Source organism: Ahaetulla prasina, chromosome 18, assembly GCF_028640845.1.
Source record: "Ahaetulla prasina isolate Xishuangbanna chromosome 18, ASM2864084v1, whole genome shotgun sequence".
Taxonomy (NCBI): Eukaryota; Metazoa; Chordata; class Lepidosauria; order Squamata; family Colubridae; genus Ahaetulla; species Ahaetulla prasina.
Genome location: NC_080556.1, coordinates 3475262 through 3496176, shown reverse-complemented (window position 1 = coordinate 3496176; position 20915 = coordinate 3475262). Strand labels below are relative to the sequence as shown.

The 20915-nt window shown below is 45.6% G+C and overlaps 2 protein-coding genes across 2 annotated transcripts; one reads left to right on the top strand and one right to left on the bottom strand.

The window, feature by feature from the left end:
• Positions 1–678: 678 nt before the first annotated feature.
• On the top strand, positions 679–10547 carry RER1 (retention in endoplasmic reticulum sorting receptor 1). The gene is made up of 7 exons (XM_058161235.1): positions 679–1003; positions 5018–5103; positions 5990–6094; positions 6872–6971; positions 7895–7973; positions 9072–9207; positions 10355–10547. Exons 2-7 carry the CDS (start codon positions 5023–5025, stop codon positions 10442–10444), a joined length of 591 nt encoding a protein of 196 aa, XP_058017218.1. The 5' UTR covers positions 679–1003; positions 5018–5022; the 3' UTR covers positions 10445–10547.
• A 2571-nt stretch (positions 10548–13118) lies between these two features.
• On the bottom strand, positions 13119–19424 carry PEX10 (peroxisomal biogenesis factor 10). The gene is made up of 6 exons (XM_058161234.1): positions 19226–19424; positions 17926–18006; positions 16527–16933; positions 15429–15604; positions 14641–14776; positions 13119–13887 (listed from the first exon to the last, which is right to left on the bottom strand). The coding sequence occupies exons 1-6, from the start codon at positions 19407–19409 to the stop codon at positions 13819–13821; spliced, it is 1053 nt and encodes a 350-aa protein (XP_058017217.1). The 5' UTR covers positions 19410–19424; the 3' UTR covers positions 13119–13818.
• Between the last annotated feature and the right edge of the window lie 1491 nt (positions 19425–20915).

Genomic DNA, 20915 nt, shown 5'->3' with positions numbered 1-20915 from the left:
CACGTTCCGGGGAGTTAAGAGGAGGTTGGAGAACCCAGGGAAAAACGCAGGATGGATTTTGCACATAAAGCCACCATGGCTTGCTGAGCCAACCATAGGGGCTGGGGATGATGGGACCTACAGTCCCACCCAGGCTGGGCCGCGGTACTAGCCACGTGGTTGAAAGCAAGCTGGATGCCCGAGTACCTAAAACTGTTATATGTCTGTATTAAGCGACTGGTTTCTTTTTGCCGCTTTATCGACACAACAGCCCTGAGAGGTAGGCCACCTGGAGCTAGAAAGGCAGGCTTTGTCAATCAATAACCCTTTGATCTGTCTGCCCCAACTCCTCATGGGTGCTGCTGGCAAAATGGGGGACTACATATCCCCTAAGCCGCAGCAAGAAATCCGGGCGGGGATTACCCAACCCAACTCTCGTGCCAACTGGACCAAAGGTCTTCAGTCCGCCAGGAGGAGCCCATCCCTAGAGCGCACAACACGGAACTCAGCGAACCTCTGCGGGGAAGGGGAGGGAACTACCGCTCCCAGAATGCCTCAAGCGGCTTGGCTGCTTGACGCCTTCTGGGAGCGGTAGTTTCCTATCCTTTGGCGAGCGAGCCCGCCCGCGGCTTGGCTTTCTGATGCATTCTGGGAGCGGTAGTTTGGCCATCTTGGCTGGAAGGGAGGGGAGGCATTCTGGGAGCTGTAGTTCCCCGAACTTGAGGGCCTCCTAACCGAGGCTAGGCCTTCGCCGGATCTACCAGGCCTCTTTCAAATCAAGGGCAGGCAGAGAGGCCTAGTGTGTGTCTGTCTGTGTTCCCGGGTGCTTGGTTTTTCCATCCACCCTCATCCTCCTCCTCTTCGCCCCGGTAGCGGAAGCTCTCCCGCCGGCCGCGCGGTTCCGCCATCTCGGAAGGTGGAGGAGGAGGAGGAGTCGGCAACGGCGGCGGCGGTGGCGGCGGCGGCTCCTCTGCCTGTTCAGGCGGGGCGGGAAGCGGAAGGAGGGGACACCCGGCGCGGCCTGGTGAGTTACCCCCACCCCACAGGCCCGACTAGGCCGCGGCCTAACCGTTGCCTTGGCAACCAGGCCTTCCAGGTCGGGGGAGACATGGTGGGGGGGTGCTTGGGAGGATCCCAGCTTTAATTACAAGCCTCAAGGCGGGTGTGTGGGTTTTTTTTTGGGGGGGGGGTGTCGTCCACTGGGCCTCTCCTGCCCCCTCCCCAGTTTTCCTTAATGGGGTCCCGCCATTGGTGAGATGGCCCCTCCTTTTTTTGGGATAAGGAGGCGTTGCTTGCCATTAATTCTCTTGGGACTCCGGCCTCCCATCATCCCCAGCCGGGGACGATGGGAACTGTAGTTCAGAGCTGGAGGAGGAGGAGGAGGAGGGGGGATGTATTTTGAGTGCAGGGTTTGAATTAAGAGCTGGCTGGTAGTCCTGGTACAGTAGTCTTCGATTTACAACAGTTCGTTTAGTGACGGAAGTTACAGCGGCGCCGGGAGGGGGTGGGAAAAGCGAGGGGGGAGATTTGGGACCCTTTCTCCCCCCCCCCCGACCACTGTTTGCGGCATCGCGGTGGTCAGAATTCAGATGCTTTGGCAACTGACTCGGACTTACGACGGTGGCAACATCCCGGGATCGCGTGATTCTACCCCCCCCCCTTTTTGTGACCTTCGGACCCGCCAAATCAAACGGGGAAGCCAGGTTCCCTTAAGTCCCACCCACAACGGCAGCGGTTCGCTTAACGACTTGTGATGAGAGAGGTCGTAAAATGGGGGAAGCGCTCGCTTCACGAGTGTCTCGCTTTGCAACGGAAGGGTTGGTCTCTGGAGGTCGCAAGTCGAGGACTAGCTGTATTGTAGGACGTGTGCCCCATTTTTACCCTTAGACCTCTGGGCGATCTATTTAGGGGGTGGGGGGGTTGTCCCTCATTTTATCCTACAACACCCTTGTGAGGTAGGTCTGAGACCTACCCAATGAGCGTGAAGATTCGCACCCAGATCCACCCTTAAGTTTCTAATGGGGCGATTGGAGGCTTGTCATTATCCCCCTCCCCCATCTCTCAAAACCTAGTGGAAATGTTGTGGATTTCTCTTGTCTCTTTCTCGTCCTTTTCATTCAAGATAATCCCCATTCGCACCCAATCCTCTGGCCCCTGAAACCAGCGCTGCAGCTTTAGCTCACCTGGTGGTGCCTTTTCCCTCAATCGTGGCTTAGCCCAAGGGAGGAAATCAGCCAACATTAGTGGGTTAAAAAACCCATTAGGTTAGGGTTAGGTGTGTGAAACTACTACATCTCCAGCCCTTCTTGAGTGTGATCACAAATTCCTTGAGAAAATCCTCATTTTTTTCACCAGTCGGGTGCGACTGGTTTCACGCAAGAAATTCAGAGGTTGGCTGAACTTATTTTTTTTTAAATATCTCCTTTAATCAAGTAGCTGAATGATATGAATGACAGACATTATTAGCCAGGAGATATTTCTTTAGTTTACACACCCTGTGGACGGTTGTTTTTTTTTTTCCCCTGAATTTTTCTTCGAGGCGCGCCTAGTAGATTGTCAATCATACTTTTTGATTTGCTTCCCTTAGGAGACATGTGTTCATGTAACAGCCTAAGCCATATTTAAGGGTTGTTGTTTTTTTTGAATCCGCTTTAGGTGAAAATGCAGCCACTGGCATTCGTAGACTTTAAATAATTGCTTTGGATGTTGCATGAAACAAACCTCAAAACTGAAATTCAGCCAAGCGGAATCTTTTTTTTCCTGCGACGTTCATAAATTAGGATTCTTCTACCTCTGTTTTAAGCTTTGCTCAGCTTATCTTGAGAACTTTCCTTCATAAATTGTGGGTGCTCCATCACAAGAAAGAGACTGGACAGCGACTGGTCTGCGATGGCATAGGCCAGCGTCTCCTCCTTGAGCAGGGGGTTGGACTGGAAGACCTCCAAGGTCCCTTCCAACTCTGTTATTCTGTCACAGACTTGTAATCCTAGCCTCAATTTTGTAGAATGGTCAGCGAATTACAATTTCTGCGGCTTGCTTGTCTGGCAGGGAGGGAAAAAAATTATAATTTTTGGCACATTTATAATAAAGAGTAAAACTGAAACCTAAATTGCCTCTAAATTAATATGGAAAGTCAGACTTCCTTTGGACTGGAAAGGATACTATGCAAAGACTAAGATACTAAGAAAGGATACTATGCAAAGATTGGGCGTCCCAATCTTGGCTATTTTAAGACCTGTAGACTTCAGATCCCAGAATTCCCCCAGCCAGCCATGAAATGAATGGAAATCCATAAGTTTTAAAGTTGCCAAGATTGGGCGACCTTGCTAACAAGTTTTTAGTGAACCACGCATGAAGCCAACTATCGAGTTTACTCGACAGCTTCCTTGAAAGCTAACACTGTTGTAGCTCTTACAGCTTTTAGTTCAGTTTGTTTTAAAAGTGGAACTTCGTGGAGAGAACTGTCTGTTTCGTTTCCTTCCTTTCCTGCTCTTTTCTCCAGCCCAGCTGCCTTGTATGACCTACTGGGTATTTGACGTGGTTGCATTTTGCAATTTGGAGTCGAAGTGAACATCCAGAAAAGTCCTTGAGGTTGAATTAAAACTTAACGTTATCCCCGGGCTAACAAATAGCACCCAGCACTATTATTCGCCTCCTTAGCGATGTCGCACCGTGCTAAAAATTACTCTGCCGTTGGTTTAACTTCAGTTTGGTTTGCAAACACGAGTGCATCGAGCGATGGTTGACACGGACCAAGAGCCAAGAGTTAAATTGTAATTTGGAGTGAGGCGTGTGACTTCCGGGTTGGTTGTCTCCCTGGATAACCAGCCAAGATCTTTTATATTCCGCTTTCGGTGATATTGATGCGCTTTATCGTTTTGGAATTCATTCATCGCTGTAATTGTGAGAATATTCTCACCGATGGCTGGCGTGGGAATTAGTTTGGGGTTGGTTTTATCATCCTAAAACTTGCTCTCTTTCCTTGGACATCAATGTTTCACCTTTGCTGAAATCATTACCATTTCTAAACCTGTTTCCTAGGCTAATATTCTTATTGACCTTCCAGCAGATTCCAAATTACGGGTCAAAAGGTTGTTTCCCTCCCCGCCCCCAATCTTTGACTTCCCAGTCATTATTTTCGTTGTAGGCAGCACTTCACACACCGTCCTCTTTCCAAAATCTCCTCCTGTTTCCTGGAACGAAACTGAATTTCCATTCTCTCCGCCCTCCCAGCCTGACGTACCAGGAAGTTGTTTTCGTGCTTTCGCTGATGTGGCACCGCAGCTCCCAGCGATTCCCCGAGTGGCTTAAAGAGAAATGCAGCTTTTCAACACCCAAAGAACCGTTGTGGAACCCGGAAGGCCCTTTTAAGTCTTTTAAGGTTTATTGGTGTTCCAAAGACTTAATTATCGAAGGTTCAGGAGAGGTTGTAGATCAAGTTTTATCTCCCTTTTCAATGAAAAGATTTTTTTTTTTTTTTGCTTTGAAGCCTGTCTTGCTCCAAAGATTAAGTAGAGTACTCTACAAACACACCTCTGAGTAAAATATAGCTGGCAATAAGAATATGGTGTCCTGGGTTGGTGTGTTTTATCTGGTCTGCGAAAGCCCAGCGTGAATTGTGCAGGATTTGTGTGGCTTTCAACGGCTTTTCCCGCCAGGCCTTGCAATCCCATCTCAGCGATTTTCCTCCCCCAGAATCAATCCGCATCAATTCTACAGCCCAAAGTGGGAAAGGTTTGCCTAGGCAGTTCTGGATTTACGACCACGATCGAGGCCCAACGAAAGAAATACGAGTCGGTTGCCCAGCATCCGAATTTTGATCACGTGACCGGCGGGGCTGTTTGCATCGGTTGTAAATGTTTTTTTTAAAAAAACCATTAGTAAAGTGACTGTTTTCAACGCTGTTGTAACTTCAAACCGTCATTAAATGAATGATTGTAACGTCACATCAGGCAAGGGACGTTTCCTGGCCGCTTCTATGGCAAGGGTGATGTGCTGAATTCTTCGTGATTTTTCCTCCTCCCTACCCCTCCTGCAGCCACCATGTCAGAAGGCGACAGTAGCGGTGAGTCGATCCATGGCAAACCTTCCGTGGTCTATAGATTTTTCACGAGGCTTGGACAGGTGAGTTGCACGCAAGCGTCTCCAGGGTGGTTGGTGCATCTCCAATTAAATTAGTATTTGATCAGGTCTGATTAACAGCGTTGATGCTGAAGTGATGTCTCCGCCCTCTGCTGGGATGTGGGAAGGAGTGTGTGGGATGCATCCCTCTAGCTATGGCTTCATTTTATTTCATTGTAAGAAAAAATCCTTCCCTCCCTCCTTTCTCTCTCTTCTTCCTTCTTTCTTTCTTTCTTTCTCTCTCCTTCTTCCTTTCTTCCTTCCTTTTCTCCTTCCTTCCTTCCCTTTCTTTCTTTCTTTTTCTTTCTTATTCCTTCTTTCTTTCTTTCTTTCTTTCTTTCTTTTCTTTCTTTCTTTCTTTCTTTCTTTCTTCTTCCTTCCTTTTTCCTTTCTTCCTTCTCTCTCTCTTTCTTTCTTTCTTTTTCTTTCTTTCTCTCCTTCCTTCCTTCCCTTTCTTTCTACCTTTCTTTCTTTTTCTTTCTTTTTCCTTTTTCCTTTCTTTCTTTCTTTCTTTCTTTCTTTCTTTCTTTCTTTCTTTCTTCTTCCTTCCTTTTCCTTTCTTTCTTTCTCTCTTTCTTTCTTTCTTTCTTTTCTTTCTTTCTCTCCTTCCTTCCTTCCCTTTCTTTCTACCTTTCTTTCTTTTTCTTTCTTTCTCCTTCTTCCTTCCTTTTTTCCTTCCTTCCTTCCTTCCTTTTCTCCTTCCTTCCTTCCCTTTCTTTCTTTCTTTCTTTCTTTCTTTCTCTCTCTCTCTTTCTCTTTCTTTTTTCCTTTCTTTCTTCTCGTATTTCTCTAATACTAGCTGTATTCCACAAGCTATGGTTTTACCCAGTTGTCGGCTTGCCGTGTTCAACCCTCAGTTAATATGCTGAAAATCTTATGTTTCCCTTAGATTTACCAGTCCTGGCTAGACAAATCTACTCCGTACACAACAATCCGATGGGTCGCAACATTGGGTTTAAGTTTTATCTACATGATTAGAGTTTATTTACTGCAGGTAAGGAAAAAAAAAACGAGGCTCCCTGCCTTCATCTGGAACCCCTGTCAGTAATCCGAGATGGTTTCACCGCAGGCTAACAAGTCCGTCCAACTGGGAGATGAATAGTTATCTGTCACATCTATTCATCTCCGCCCCCTTGCCTTTTATCCCAAGAGGGTGGGGCTTTGCTATCAGCGGTGGCTCTTCTGTCCCGAGGACCGACCTATAGATTTCCACCGCTCTCCTCTCCTCTGCCTTCTGCGCATCAGGCACTGGACCCAGCTGTTCCTCCTCTTCCTCATCAGCCACCTCCAGACCTGAGGGTTGTTGACTCTCCATCTGAGGGCTGACGGATGGCCCAGGCTCCGCCCCACTCTCTCTCTCTCTCTCTCTCTCTCTCTCTCTCTCTCTCTCAGCCAGCTCCATTCCCTCTTCCCCCTCGGAGCTCTCAGGTTGCCTTGAGGCTGATCTTGACTCCGCCGCCGCCTCCTCTGATTTGGCTGCTGGAGGGTCCGGCGGCCGACAGGACACAACCCATAATCCTTCTCTCCTGGTTCATGGGCTTCCGATATTTTGGAGCATGACTCCTGCAACCCCTGCATGACTCCTGCAACCCCTTGTTATCAACCATGCTGTTTATGAGGCCTCTCCCGACTTCTGATTAACCCCCTGTGCATTGCTAATTATGGACCCACAGGATCTGTACTTCTGGGTTTTTTGTGTGTGTTTTTTTTTTTTTGAAACTTAAGTTCCCCTCTGACCTCCCGGTTCTTGAATTTCTCTCCTTGTTCCCAGGGTTGGTATATCGTGACGTACGCCTTGGGTATCTACCACCTAAATCTGTTCATAGCTTTCTTGTCGCCAAAGGTCGATCCATCGCTCATGGAAGATTCAGGTAGATAAAAGTTGGGATTTGGGGGCAAATTTGCTTGCATTTTCTACCACGGAGGCCGTTGATTTTCACGGACGGATTGGAATAAATTTAGAAATCTTGCTTGTCCCTTGAGCTGGGGTGGTTTGGGTACCCACCTCATCTAAGGTGATTTTTCTCTGGCCCTGTATTTAAGCATCCAGCGCATGTCCCTCCGCTTGGATTTTAAACCATGGTTTATGGCTTAGCGTCCTGTATAATCACAGCAACTTGGGCTTGGTTCTATAAACCATAGATTACAGCCCAATTTACAGGTATAGTCCTTGATTTACAATCATTTGTTGTACAGTGGCGTTGAAAAAAACCTGACTTATGATCATTTTTCACACTTGCAGCGTCCGTGATCGAAAATTCAGCAAACTGGCATGTATTTTATGGCGGTTGCAATATCCTGGGTTTACATCAGTGGTGGGATTCAGCCAGTCCGCACCACTTCAGGAGAACCGGTTGTTAACTTTCTGAGCAGTTTGGCAAAGTGGTTGTTGGAAGAAATCATTAGGGCAGAGAACCGGTTGGTTAAATTACTTGAATCCCACCACTGGTTTACAGGATCCAGTTTTTGCGATCTTCCGACAAGCAAAATTGTCAACAAGGAATCTTAAATTCACTTTACAACCGTGTTACTAAACAACCGCAGTGATGCCGGGCTCCATTGCGGACGTAAATCCGAGGACTACCCGTATCGCTTTGTAGAGTGTCGTCCTTGAGAAGTGACACGGATACCCTTTGGGGTCCTGAGACTTGCGACGTACGTCGTGCAAAGCAATAAAAAAAAAATTCAGGTGCTGAGACCTCCCTTCGGCTGCCTGAATGGGCTGTCAGCAAGCTGCAGATTTATTTATTTTTTTAACAGCTCCTAAATTAACAATTATTTTTCCTCTTTGTAGATGAAGGGCCTTCATTACCGACAAAACAGAATGAAGAATTCCGGCCTTTTATCCGAAGGCTGCCAGAATTCAAGTTCTGGTGAGTTGAATTCATATAACCTGGGGGGTTCCTTCTCGTACATGTAGAGACATACATGTAGCGCAGCCTTTTTCAACCCCGGCAAGGCAAGGATTGGGTTGCAATTGTCTCTACCCGCTAATCTATCTTCACAAAATGAAATTCAAGATAGAGAAAAGTCAAATCTTACACTTAGGCAAGAAAAAAACCAAAAGTAGACATAGAGACTGGGTGAAATCAGGCTTAATAGCAGTAACTGAGAGGGCTCCTAGAGTCTTAGTGGACAACCAATTAAATATGAGCCAGGAGTGTGTGGTGGCAGCCAAAAAAGCCAATGCAGTCCTAAATTGCATCAAGAAAAAATCAGGATCAAGTGAGGTACTAATACCACTCTACAAAGCCTTAGTAAGGCCATGCCTAGAATACTGCATCCAGTTTTGGTCACCACATTATAAAAAAGAGGTTGAGAATCTAGAAAAAGTGCAGAGAAAAGCAACCAAGAGTAATTAGGGGACTGGAGACTAAAACATAAAATGAACGGTTGCAGGAACTGGGCCTGGCTAGTCTAGTAAAGAGAAGGATCAGGGGAGACAGGATAGCAGCCTTCCAATATTTGAGGGGCTGCCACAGAGAGGAGGAAGGGGGTCAAGCTATTCTCCAAAGCACCCGAAAGCCAGACAAGGAATAATGGATGGAAACTAAACAAGGAGAGATTCAACCTGGAAATAAGGAGAAATTTTCTGACATTGAGAATAATCAACCCTTGGAACAGAAGTTGCCTTCGGAAGTTGTGGGAGCTTCATCCCTGGAGGCTTTCAAGAAGAGACTGGACTGCCATCTGTCAGAAATGCTGTAGGGTCTCCTGCTTGGGCAGGGGGTTGGATTAGATGACCTACAAGGTCCCTTCCAACTCCTGTTATTCTGTTATTATTCTGTTCTTCAAAAGTTGTGGGAGCTCCATCCCTGGAAGCTTTCAAGAATAGAGCGGACTGCCCTCTTGTCAGAAACGCTGTAGGGTCTCCAGCCTGGGTGGGTGGTGGGGTTGGACTAGATGACCTACAGGGTCCCTTCCGACTCTCGTTAAACCTGTTAATCCCGATTTGCTTTCTTCCCCCAAAGGCATTCTGCCACGAAAGGCATCCTGGTTGCCATGACCTGCACGTTCTTTGAGGCGTTCAACGTTCCAGTTTTTTGGCCCATTCTGGTGATGTATTTCATTATGCTCTTCTGCATCACGATGAAGAGGCAAATCAAGGTGAGTGCGGAAAGGCTTTGAGAGAACAGGCTGTTCGACCTTGGCAACTTTCAAAAAAACCGGTGGACTTCCGACTCCCAGAATTCCCTAGCCAACCACGTGCTGGCTAGGGAATTCTGGGAGATGAAGTCTACCAGTCTTAAAAAGTGGCCACAGATTAAACACCCCTGTTTAATCCCAGGCAGCGTGAGATTTGGTCACCGAATTCACCCATATGGGGGTGGGGAGCGTAGCCCTGGGAAGCGAAATAAATACAACTAACAAGGTTTGGGGTGCTAGAGAAGTAACAACGGCCCCTGCCCTGTTTTAAGGGACGCAGGCAGAGACAGACTGTATCAGACAGAATTTAGCCTTTCACGCCTAGCGGATGGTGTAGGCTCATTGCCCGAAGGGGTGACAGGGGAGATAACCTGGATCGCGAAAATGTGGCTTGTTTGGAGCTGCTCTTCACGCTCTGCCCACGTTCACAGCCAAGCCGCAGATCGTTATAAACTCCCCCACCCACCCACCCCCACCCCTATCTGTTGTGCAAGCCTTTATTTATTTGCCACACGGCCCCAGCAGGGGTGGGCTGCTGTGGGGTTCGGGAGAACCTCTAGGTATGATCCTGTGCGGTTCAGAGAACCCTTAAATCCCACTCCTGGCAGGCCCTGCCCACCCCGCCACTCCCTTCCCAGGAGTCCCCAGCGGCCCTTTTTGGATGCAGGTAAGTGCAGGGTGCGTGCAGAGGCTCGGGGAGGGCGAGAAACAGGCCTACCGTAAGTTCAGGCACACTGGAAATGGGCCCGTTTTCGCCCTCTTGGAGGCTCGAGGAAAGCCTCCGGAGCCCAGGGAGGGCAAAAAGAAGCCGACTAGATCACTACCCATCATGGTCACGCCCACCCAGCAACCGGGCAGAAGACCCCCTTGCTCAAATTTTTGAAGCCCACCCCTGCTCCCTAGATGTGCGGCTTAAAACTTACGACCCTCGTCCGGTTGCTCGGAAAACCACAGCTTAACGTCGCGCGCGAAGGGGAACCCTCGTTTGTTTTGATAAATCGGGGGGGGGGGGTTTCTCGCGTTTTGGAAAGTGGGTGGAGAAGAGGAACAACAGGGAGGAGGTGTCTCTTTTAAGACCTGTGTTTTTCTTTTTTCCCCCCCGTTCTAGCATATGATAAAATACCGATATATACCGTTCACCCACGGCAAGAGGAGATATAAAGGGAAAGAAGACCCAGGAAAGACTTTTGCTAGCTAGAAACCCCCCTCCCTCAAACCTTTGCTAACCAACTTTCTCCCCACTCTCCTCCCCCCCCCCCGCGTTATAATTAAAAAATATTGGTTTTGAGCCATTGTAACAATGCCTCTGTCCTTCCTAATCAAGTTGTCCAGGAGCGATCCGGAGGATTCTGTTTCGGTTTCTTCTCTGGATTGGAGAGGGCTGTGTGTGTGTGTGTTTGTGTGTGTGTGTGGTTCCTAACGCCTTTCGTGTCCACAGGAGAAATTTTGACCGCGTTTCTCCTGAATTTTGTGGCCCTGTGGGAACACGCTGTTTTATCCGTCCACGGCCTCCTTTCCCCATTTTTATTTTGTTTTTTTTCCTTTGGAAGTTATCACGTTATCACACTGAGATCAGAGGGGCCCTGGGATCTTGGCTTTCCAAATCTGTCTGGTGACTTTTACAGACTTTGGAAGCTGCTATGCATTGCAGGCAGAACAAAATAGGTAGGGAATTAGAAGCTGGATATACTTTGGGAAGGCCGACGGCTAGTATGAATAGTAAGGAAGAATATCGGGGTTTTTTGTTGTTGTTGTTGTTAATTCTCCATAATTGCAATAGGACAGGGGTCTGCAAACTTGGCTCTTTTAAGACTTGTGGACTTTAACTCCCAGAGTTCCACAGCCAGCTTTGCTGGCTGAGGAACTCTGGGAGTTGAAGTCCACAAGTCTTAAAAGTTTTGCTGGCTGAGGAACTCTGGGAGTTGAAGTCCACAAGTCTTAAAAGCTTTGCTGGCTGAGGAACTCTGGGAGTTGAAGTCCACAAGTCTTAAAAGCTTTGCTGGCTGAGGAACTCTGGGAGTTGAAGTCCACAAGTCTTAAAAGAGCCAAGTTTGCAGACCCCCTATAATAGGAGAATGGGATGCAGGGATACATGTTCAGATTTGAGTAATCCACGCCTCCCTACTAGTTTTAACTTTAACTTGGGCATTTCAAATTAAACCTTGTCTTGAAAGGAAAGAAGCAACTTAGAACTAAGGAGAAATTTCCTGACAGTTAGAACAATTAATAAGTGGAACGACTTGCCTTCAGAAGTTGTGAATGCTCCAACACTGGAAATTTTTAAGAAAATGTTGGATAACCATCTGACTGAGATGGTGTAGGGTTTCCTGCCTGGGCAGGGGGTTGGACTAGAAGGCCTCCAAGGTCCCTTCCAACTCTGATGTTATGTTATGTTATGTTATGTTGATCGACTTGGCAGAATTAAGCTTGGCTTTTCAGAATGAAGAGGTGGAAGATGGGCTGGGTGGTATTTTCCTTTATTTTTTTGAGGTTTTCAGTCATCAGCTGTTTGGTAATTACTCCACTTATTCCCTGATTATTGTTTTTTTTTTAATTTTGGAAAAAGCCTGGAAAATAAATATATATATTTCTTTGATAAAGGACACATTTCTTTGATAAAGGATTGGTTTCTTTTCTTTAAAGTTTGCCAAGATGCAACTATATTGGGACTAGCAGATTGAACTTTATGGGGCGTTTCACCCAAGCTTTTAATTTTCTACGGAGAGAAATCTTAAAACAACTTGCATGTAAAAGCATTTTCGATGTGATATATCTATATATATATAGCTACGGACAGTTTTATTAAGTGATTTTTTAAATTCCAAAAAAAAAGTTTTATTAAAAAAAAAGACCTTGTCCAGTTCTTGGGTTTCAGCCGTCTTTATAAAACAAATGTAAAAAAAACCTATGTTATGATGGTTAAAAGTTTTCTCTCCGCCCTGCGTATCATTTGATCTTGTGGCATATATTGTATTTTAGCGGTCTCAATAAAAACAGCCCTTGGCACTATTGTTACACACATTATCTTGAGAGACGAATAACTATTGACTAGTTAATATTTACATCTTATTTGGCAGAGGGCGAACATACTTAAAATAGTCTGTGCCATTTAAGTCTATTTCTCCTTTACACCGTATTTTCTTTTTAAAGGGAAAGGTGGTGGCCTCAGAAATTCGGCTCCCTTTTAAATGGTCTTTTTCCCCAGCTTGATGACAAGGAGCAAAGTGTCAGTGCCCCCAGGGGTGGGGCTGCTGGGGGTTCGGGAGAAATTCTAGCTTAAGATTTTGTGCAGTTCAGAAAACCCCCAAATCCCACTCCTGGCTGGCCCCGCCCCTCCCAGGAGTCCCCATGCGGCCCGTTTTTGGATGCAGGTAAGTGCAGAGTGCGCACGGAGGCTTGGAGGGTGAAAAACGGGCCTACTGGAAGTTCGGGAAGGCCTCCAGAGCTGGGGAAGGCTTTTTTCAACCTCCCGGAGACTCGAGGAAAGCCTCTGGAGCCTGGGGAGGGCAAGAAGCCCCTCCCTCGCTGTGGTGCAGGAGGCCGACTAGGCCACGCCCACCCAGCAACCAGACAGAGAACCCCTTGCTAAAATTTTTGAAGCCTACCCCTGAATGCCTCCCCCTCCCTCATTTAGAAATAGGGGTCTTGAAAGAAAAGGTTATTGTAACCAGACTGAAATAAAAGAATGGATTATACCATCTGAGTATATGCTCAGCACATTGGAGCATAATTCACCGAAGTTGTGAGGTTTTTGCTTTTTATCGGGCTGGGCTGTGTTGCAAGTTCAAGCGTGGCCTTCCAACCCGTTCCTGGATTTTCAAGATCGCTCCTTAACTGCCCAGGGCAGCATGTCACAAGCATCTAGAAAGCTGCACTTTATAGATCTCTTTTATTGTCAAAAATTTGCCCTCTCAAGCGCTATCCAGCTTAAGGTGCGTTCAACTGGGAAGCTGGCAATACAGAGAGACAAGATGGACACGTAAACTTCGGTGCCCGTTGTTGACTCTGCTATTCGAAGTTTGCTGAGGGGCTTTTCGAGAAGGCTGCCCGGTGCTTCAGAGGTGTTTGATGGAAGCATGGCTGAATTTTAAAACCAGCCAAGTCTGTAGAATCGAATGCAAAATTTAGCACTGTACTTGTTTAACGAGACCGGCACCCCACAGTAACTACATTATACAGCCCTTCTGGATTTGAAATGGTTTAAAAACCAGTTCCACCATAAATGGAGTAATGCAGTTGTGTGTGTCAGGTTTGTTGTGGGGTTGGGTGGTGGTGGTTAGAGATTGCTATTCATCCCGAAGGTATGCTTCAAATAAAATCGCATAATTCAAAATTCACTAGGATGGGTAAAAGTCTTTCCTGATCTCAAACCTCTCAGATAAAACTGGATGAGCAGCAGTTTGTTTTAAACTGAGGCAGGCTTGTCTCTTCTTGTAGAGGCAGTGAAAGTCAAAGATGTTTTGCCTTCCATTCGATCACAGCCATTTTCTTATCAAAATAACATCTCGCACTTGTTCAAAGCTTGCATTTTCATTGGGCTCTTCGCGTTTGCGCAATCCGATTGGCATCCGTTTACCGGAAGTGTCGAAGGTAAATAAGCTTCTGGGGATGAAATTTCTCTCTACATAGAGGACACTCAGCCTGCAGGAAGGGGGAAAAAAAAGGAAATGTAAACCCTTCGAATTCCTTTAAAAACCACCCCTATCTTTAAGGCAGCCTCCTTGCATCGAAGAATTCACCTTTTTTTTTTACATGATTTAATGTAAAATAAACCAGCGTAGCTCTCAAGTTTCAAGCGTAATAAATTATGAAACTGGTCTTGCAGCCGATTAGCAATGGCTGCTCAAAATGATGGATAAACTTTGCAAGTTTTAGCTGTAGATTTCGGTGATCAAAACACTGCATGTAAAAAATACCACCTATCAAAATTATTTTCCCTAAAGGTAAAGGTTCCCCTCACGTATGTGCTAGTTGTTCCCGACTCTAGGGGGCGGTGCTCATCTCCGTTTCAAAGCCAAAGGGCCAGCGCTGTCCGAAGACATCTCTGTAGTCATGTGGCCAGCATGACTCAACACCAAAGGCGCACGGAACGCTACTAAGATGGTCCTTATTTTTCTCCTGGCATTTTTTACGTGCTTTCGAACTGCTAGGTTGACAGAAGCTGGGACAAGGAACAGGAGCTCACCCCATTAACACGTGGCGCTAGGGATTCGAACCGCTGAACTGCCGACCTTTCGATTGAGAAGCTCAGCGTCTTAGCCACTGAGCATCCCTAGAGAGCTGCTAAAACCCCAAGGAGAAAGCAGAATCTGAACGCCTGGGTATAGATGGCTGCAGAAATTTACAACGGTAAGAAAAAGTCGCGTTGCAAAGTTTGAGAAAGGCAACACACACCTTGGTGTTACACCACGCAGTGATGCATTCCCAGCAGAAGAGGTGCCCGCACGGCGTGGCTGTGGTACGTTGGCGTTCTTCTAAGCACAACGAGCAACGCAAATTGCGGCCAAGAATCTTCTCTTCGGGTTGGCTTCTGAAGGAAATGACATTAGACACATGAAAGGCGATTCCAGAAGAATAGAATAGAATAACAAGAGTTGGCAGGGACTCTGGAGGTCTTCTAGTCCAACCCCCTGCTTAGGCAGGAAACCCCTACACCACTTCAGACAAATGGTAATCCAACATCTTCTTAAAAACTTCCAGTGTTGGAGCAATCACAACTTCTGGAGGCAAGGAATTCCACTGATTAGAGAGATTGAACTCAGCAAGATATAAATTTTAGGGAACTACGAATCTTCTTCCAGGCAGAATCTACAAATATGGTCATATGGCCATTTTCTTGGTCTACTTTTTCCCCCCCCTTTCAATATGTGCTTTGATCGTGTATTTTTATACTTTAAAATTCAATACTTTAAAACTCAATATTCCACAGGCCAAAAGCCCAGACTGTGCACCACAATAAAAACCTTTTAGAATAATACATTTTAAAGTACAATACCTACAAACCTATATTTCTGGGATGTATTTATGTTTAGTCATTTTTAACTTTCTTAATACCACCTAACTCCCTGGTAAGAGTTAGTTTATTTTAAAATCTACCATAAATTTCCAAATGCCGTCGAAGTGCTACTTATTGATATCAATTCTCTTTCCCTATCAATAAAAGAAAAATCAAGATTTTATACATCTGATAGGAGAGGTTACGATGTAGCTTCCATTCTTTTCGCGCCCTCTGGCGATGTCGGAGGTTGTACGCGTAGATGCCAAGGGTCAGCCCCAGATGCAGGAATGAAACAATTCCGAGCAGCTTGTAAGTTGATCGAATGCTTTGGTCGTCTTCGGTGAAACCCACAGAACGTAACTGGAGAAGGGGAGAACCGAGACATGCCATCAACGGAAGGGAACTGGCTCTCCAAATCATCCCTCAATAATTTTTATGCCAGAAGTTTCGTTTAGCGATTTAGGAGCTTTCCCGGTGAAAACGAAGCAAATTACATATTTCAAGTTAAGTTATTGGAACACGCATCATCCCCATTTTTTCCAAGAAGAAACATTCCAGGAAAAAAAAAAAAGATAGCATCATTGACTAAGTTGATTAAGCATCCTTCTATACATCTGCGATGGTGCCCAATTTAGAAACAGAAGCATGTAGGCCGGGGTGAAATGCTCCTGGTTCAGACCGGATCACCTGATCCGGTAGCGATGGCGGCAAGTGGTTTGGAGAACTGGTAGCAAAAATCCCTACCCCCCCTCTCCCACATGCCCAGCTAAGCTGCGTGATCATCAGAGGGTGGTTTTTTTTTACTTTTAAAAGCATTTTTTTGGCCAAAGAAAAAATGCTTTTAAAAGTAAAAAAAACCAAAAGCCTCTGATGATCGCGTGGCTCAGCTGGGATCATCAGAGCCTTTTAAAAGCATTTTTTCTACAACCTCTTCGGCCAAAGAGGTTGTAAAAAATGCTTTTAAAAAGCTCTGACGATCCCAGCTGAGTTGCCTGCTCGTCAGAGGCTTTTTTTTCTTTTAAAGGCAAAAAAAAACATGCTTTTAAAAGAAAACAACAGCCTCTGACGATCAGGCAACTCAGCTGGGATGGTCGGAGCTTTTTAAAAGCATTTTTTTACACCCTCTTTGGCTGAAGAGGTTGTAGAAAAAATGCTTTTAAAAGTAAAAGAAAAAAGAAAAAAAGTTCGCCACGCCGACCCAGTCACATTACCCCACCACCAAGCCATGCCCACAGAACCGGTAGTAACAAATTTTACATTTCCCCACTGGGGACCGACTCACGTATGTGATCCCTGTTGCCCGTTTAGAGAAATGGTAGAAGATCCCATCCATGTAAAAGACGGCTAAATGCAACCTCCGGAGAAACGGGATGCTTTGCTTGACGATATGGACAGCCCGAGCGAGAAACGTTCTCTGCCACTCGGTTAACCGTCTGACCCGTTTCTGCAACCAGCTCCGGAACAGCGCCCAGCTTTGCAATCCGCTTAAATTTCGGCTGTGCAAAATCTGTAACCCGCTGGAGGCCGCCTCCAGCTCCTGCTCGAGCGTGGTCAGTTCCTTGTCTAACAGGTAAGGCAAGACGGTGTGCAGGGCGACCAAAATGGCCCGGCGTCTTAATGAAGGGACCTTCCTCTTCGATGGGTCTACTTGGATCACGTTGACGTATTCTTCGCCAAGAGTTTGATAACCTGAAAGGGGGGAAAAAAAGGCAATCAACAAGAGAAACCCTGAAGAGATCATTACAAAGGCAGCTTTAGAATAGAATAGGCAGGAAACCCTACACCACTTCAGACAAATGGTAATCTAACATCTTCTTAAAAACTTCCAGTGTTGGAGCATCCACAACTTCTGGAGGCAAGTTGTTCCACTGATTAATTGTTCTAACTGTCAGGAAATTTCTTCTTAGTTCTAGGTTGCTTCTTTGCTTGATTAGTTTCCACCCTTGCTTTTTTTTTTTAATTTACATTTATATCCCGCCCTTCTCCGTGTGTAAGGCAATAGTCTCATTCTATTTGTATATTTACAAAGTCAACTTATTGCCCCCCACAACAATCTGGGTCCTCATTTTACCTACCTTATAAAGGATGGAAGGCTGAGTCAACCTTGGGCCTGGTGGGATCGCTGTGTTTTAATAACAGGCTATCTTACAGCCTGAGCCACCACGGCCCCTTCTCCTGCCTTCAGGTGCTTTGGAGAATAGCTTGACTCCCTCTTCTTTGGGGCAACCCCTGAGATATTGGAAGACTGCTATCATGTCACCCATAGTCCTTCTTTTCATCAAACTAGACATACTCAGTTCTTTATATGTTTTAGCCTCCAGTCCCCTAATCCTCTTTGTTGTTCTTCTCTACACACTTTCTAGAGCCTGGTGAGATTACAACTTCCAAATTGCAGGCAGCCGGCAGTCATCAGAAGTAGCCTGCAGTACTGCACTCTAACCACTGCGCCACCACAGCCCTTTATTAAAAATATATTGCTCCTAACAAGCAATCTAGAACGAAGAAAGAACAGATATAAATGAAACCCTGTGACAAGAAGGGATTAGGTGTATTTATGACATATTATGGCTGGATAGTCATCTATTTCAGCTGCTTTAATCTTAGATTCCTGTCCCAAGCACAGGGTCAGACTTGACGGAACCAATCAGAAATTTAGCAAAAAATGTAAGTAGAATCATTACCTGAAAGGGTAGTAAGGGTGAAATAGGCAACGTCGGCGAGGAGTTCGATCTCTTTCTGCCATTCCAGCCAAATTTTAGCACCTAAGGAGCCAGAATATATGGAATTACATGGCAAGAAAAAAGCAACATGGTTCCATTTTATCCGACCGACATTTGAAAGGGGACCCCCACCCTCCCTTCAGATTATATCTATATCTCCCTATCTCTATAATCTATATCTATATCCATATATAATTTAACAAGAAACAGACATTCTGTGAACTCCGGAACTAAAATAATTAACATTTTATTCTAAGCTTTTGTCAGCCACCTGCTAACATCGTCACATTATTAATCTACCATTACAGAGATACAATGTCAGCAGATGGCTGACAAAGCATACTAGAATAAAAGCTTAATTATTTTAGCTCCGGAGTTCACAGAATGTCTGTTTCTTATTTTACAAATATAACTGGAACTTGTATTTTTAGAATAGTTCTCACTCTCTCTCTCTCTCTCTCTCTCTTTATATATATATATATATATATATATATATTCGAAGCACGAAGCTGAAGCCTGGAGATGACGAATGAGACTTTGTCGAAACGTCGCCAAGACACTTCCAATTTTACGCGGGAGAAAACCCGAATAACCAAAGACCTACATACAAACACCTGCGAAAACCTCAGAAAACAAATATATATATATTCTCTATATATATTCTTCCAAAGGAAGAAACAGCTGCCATCACACATTGCTCCCAGAAGCCTGAAGATGACGAATGAGACTTCGTTGAAACGTCGCCAAGACACTTCCAATTTTACACGGGAGAAAACCCGAACAACCAAAGACACACACACACACACACACACACACATATATATAACCTACACGCACCACACACAAGCCTAGTGCAATTTATACAACTTTTTATATGGTGTTATACAACTTTTTATACAGTGGCTAATAACAGGTAATATAATAATTAAAATATAGAGCCAAAATAATATAATAACAACAACAACAATAATAATAATGGAGCCAGCCTGGTTAACTGGAAAACAGGAGGTTGCGAGTTCCAGTCCTGCCTTAGCCATGAAAGGCCAGCTGAGTGATTTTGGGGCAGTCACACACTCTCAGCCCACCTCACAGGGTTGTTGCTGTGGGTAAAAATACGTATTTTGGGTGTTACTTCTCACGCGAAGCTCCAGAATTTTGTTCCCTTCAAACAATCTGGCTGAAAAATATGTATTTATTTCCATTCGAATTCGAATTGAAAGCAAAACGCCCCCAAACGGAGAGAAGGCGGAGGGCGCCTCACCCGCTAGGCCGGAGAAGACGGCGCCGGCCTTGCTTTTCAGCGCTCCCCGGTAGAGCTCGTCCTTCTGGGCCGAGCGGACCAGGCGAGCCGGCCCGGCTTCCAGCGGCATCGCGAAAAGAAAAAACGCCTCAACGCCTCGGATAGCTTCTTCGGTTCTGTCATCGTCGCTGGATTCATACGTCATCCGCTGTCGTCGCCGCCGCGGCGTGAACGCCTGACGTCATCAGAAGCGTATTTTTTCCCTTCGTAGACGTACGAAAGTTTGAGAGACGTTCAGAAACACGACTTCCGGGATTAGGAATCGATTTCATTCCACGTCGTTTATAAGCGTTCTTTTAATGCAGGTCAATTGCACGTCTGTCTATTAGGAAATTAATTGGATGATAAGGCCCCGTTAAGCCATTGTCGACTTTTCCCGACCCCGTGGATGCATTCCAAAAGATACCCTCTAAATTGGGTCCCGCGGTCAAAGGACTTCAGCCATTCATATAATACATATGAATATAATGTATCATATAATGTAATACATATATATAATACATATAAATCCTCATAATGTACAGTTCAGTATACTATTCCCCTGCGATGGTAACAAAAATATTCTCTGAGTGAACTCTGAATGTAGTATAGAAACTGTTCTATTAATTTCGTAAATCTAGGTTGCTGGTTGACGCAATCAGAACGCGCAGCCGTCGCCTTCAAAGAAAAGAGCGTCCTCTTTGGCATAATTCACGAAACGAGTCCCCTAATCGCCATGGCGACCACCTACGCGCCTGCGCACTCTCTCGTTAGCTTCATCGCCATGGCGACCTGAAAAATTCCCGCCAATTTGAAGGCCTACCCGAGGCGGAGAAGGCCCGACGTTGGTCAATATGAATGAAATAAAATTAGAAAGGGAGGAAATTGAAATGCAAACCAGGTGGCGAAGTTTCACCAATACTGCAGAAATAGGGGCTGTCCTTTCCCCCGCCAAACTTTTATTTATTGAAGTGTTTTATTTTGAGTGTTTATTCATTTGGGGGGTCTGTACAAAAAATGGCTGCCATGGGGGGGTGGCTGCCTTTTTCATCCCTGTTTTGGGTAACTATCAAGAGGCAGGTTGAAGCAGAAGGCCTTTTGTCTCCTTTCCCTGGAGCTGCCCTTGTGGAAGGCTTCAAACTGGGTTTAAACCAGCTAACCCTGGTTAGTTGGAATGCAGGTTTGTTGAACGTTGCTTATCTGGGCTTTAGGGCCCGGGGAAGCCAGAAAAAATGGGGTTATTTGAGTCAGTTTGAGAGCCAGTTTGATGTAGGGGCTGCAAAAATAAATAAATGTTGGTTTAGGAACAGGGAGTCTTGAGTTCGAGTTCAGTCTCCATCGTGGAAGGTCATAAAAAAGAGAATTTCTGTGGAGGTGCAGTATTGCTCGCTCTCTCTCAGTTATGGTGACCCCTGGAAGGTACCTTGAGCTCATGTACTTATTTGTATTTCACTTTATCCTGCCTTTATTCCATCATCATTTATTGATTAGATTTCTTTTTTTATTCTGCCTTTACTACAGGTTATGCAGGTAGCCCTCGACGTACAACAGTTCGTTTAACGGCTGAATCTTTTCACACTTAGGACCGTTCCAGCAGTCCCATGGTTACACGATCAAAATTCAGATCTTTGGCAACTGGTTCATAGTTATGACGGTGGCAGCGTCCTGGGGT

Bases quoted from the DNA above. Each gene is read 5' to 3' on its own strand.
- PEX10 (XM_058161234.1), bottom strand. From the start codon at position 19,409: ATGACGTATGAATCCAGCGACGATGACAGAACCGAAGAAGCTATCCGA. The intron at 16,934-17,925 runs GTAATGATTCTA...CCCCCCTTTCAG, and splicing joins CACCCTTACTACCCTTTCAG to GTTATCAAACTCTTGGCGAA. The intron at 13,888-14,640 runs GTGTGTGTTGCC...CCCTTCCTGCAG, and splicing joins CTGCGTGGTGTAACACCAAG to GCTGAGTGTCCTCTATGTAG.
- RER1 (XM_058161235.1), top strand. From the start codon at position 5,023: ATGTCAGAAGGCGACAGTAGCGGTGAGTCGATCCATGGCAAACCTTCC. The intron at 7,974-9,071 runs GTGAGTTGAATT...CTTCCCCCAAAG, and splicing joins CTGCCAGAATTCAAGTTCTG to GCATTCTGCCACGAAAGGCA. The intron at 9,208-10,354 runs GTGAGTGCGGAA...CCCCCGTTCTAG, and splicing joins CGATGAAGAGGCAAATCAAG to CATATGATAAAATACCGATA.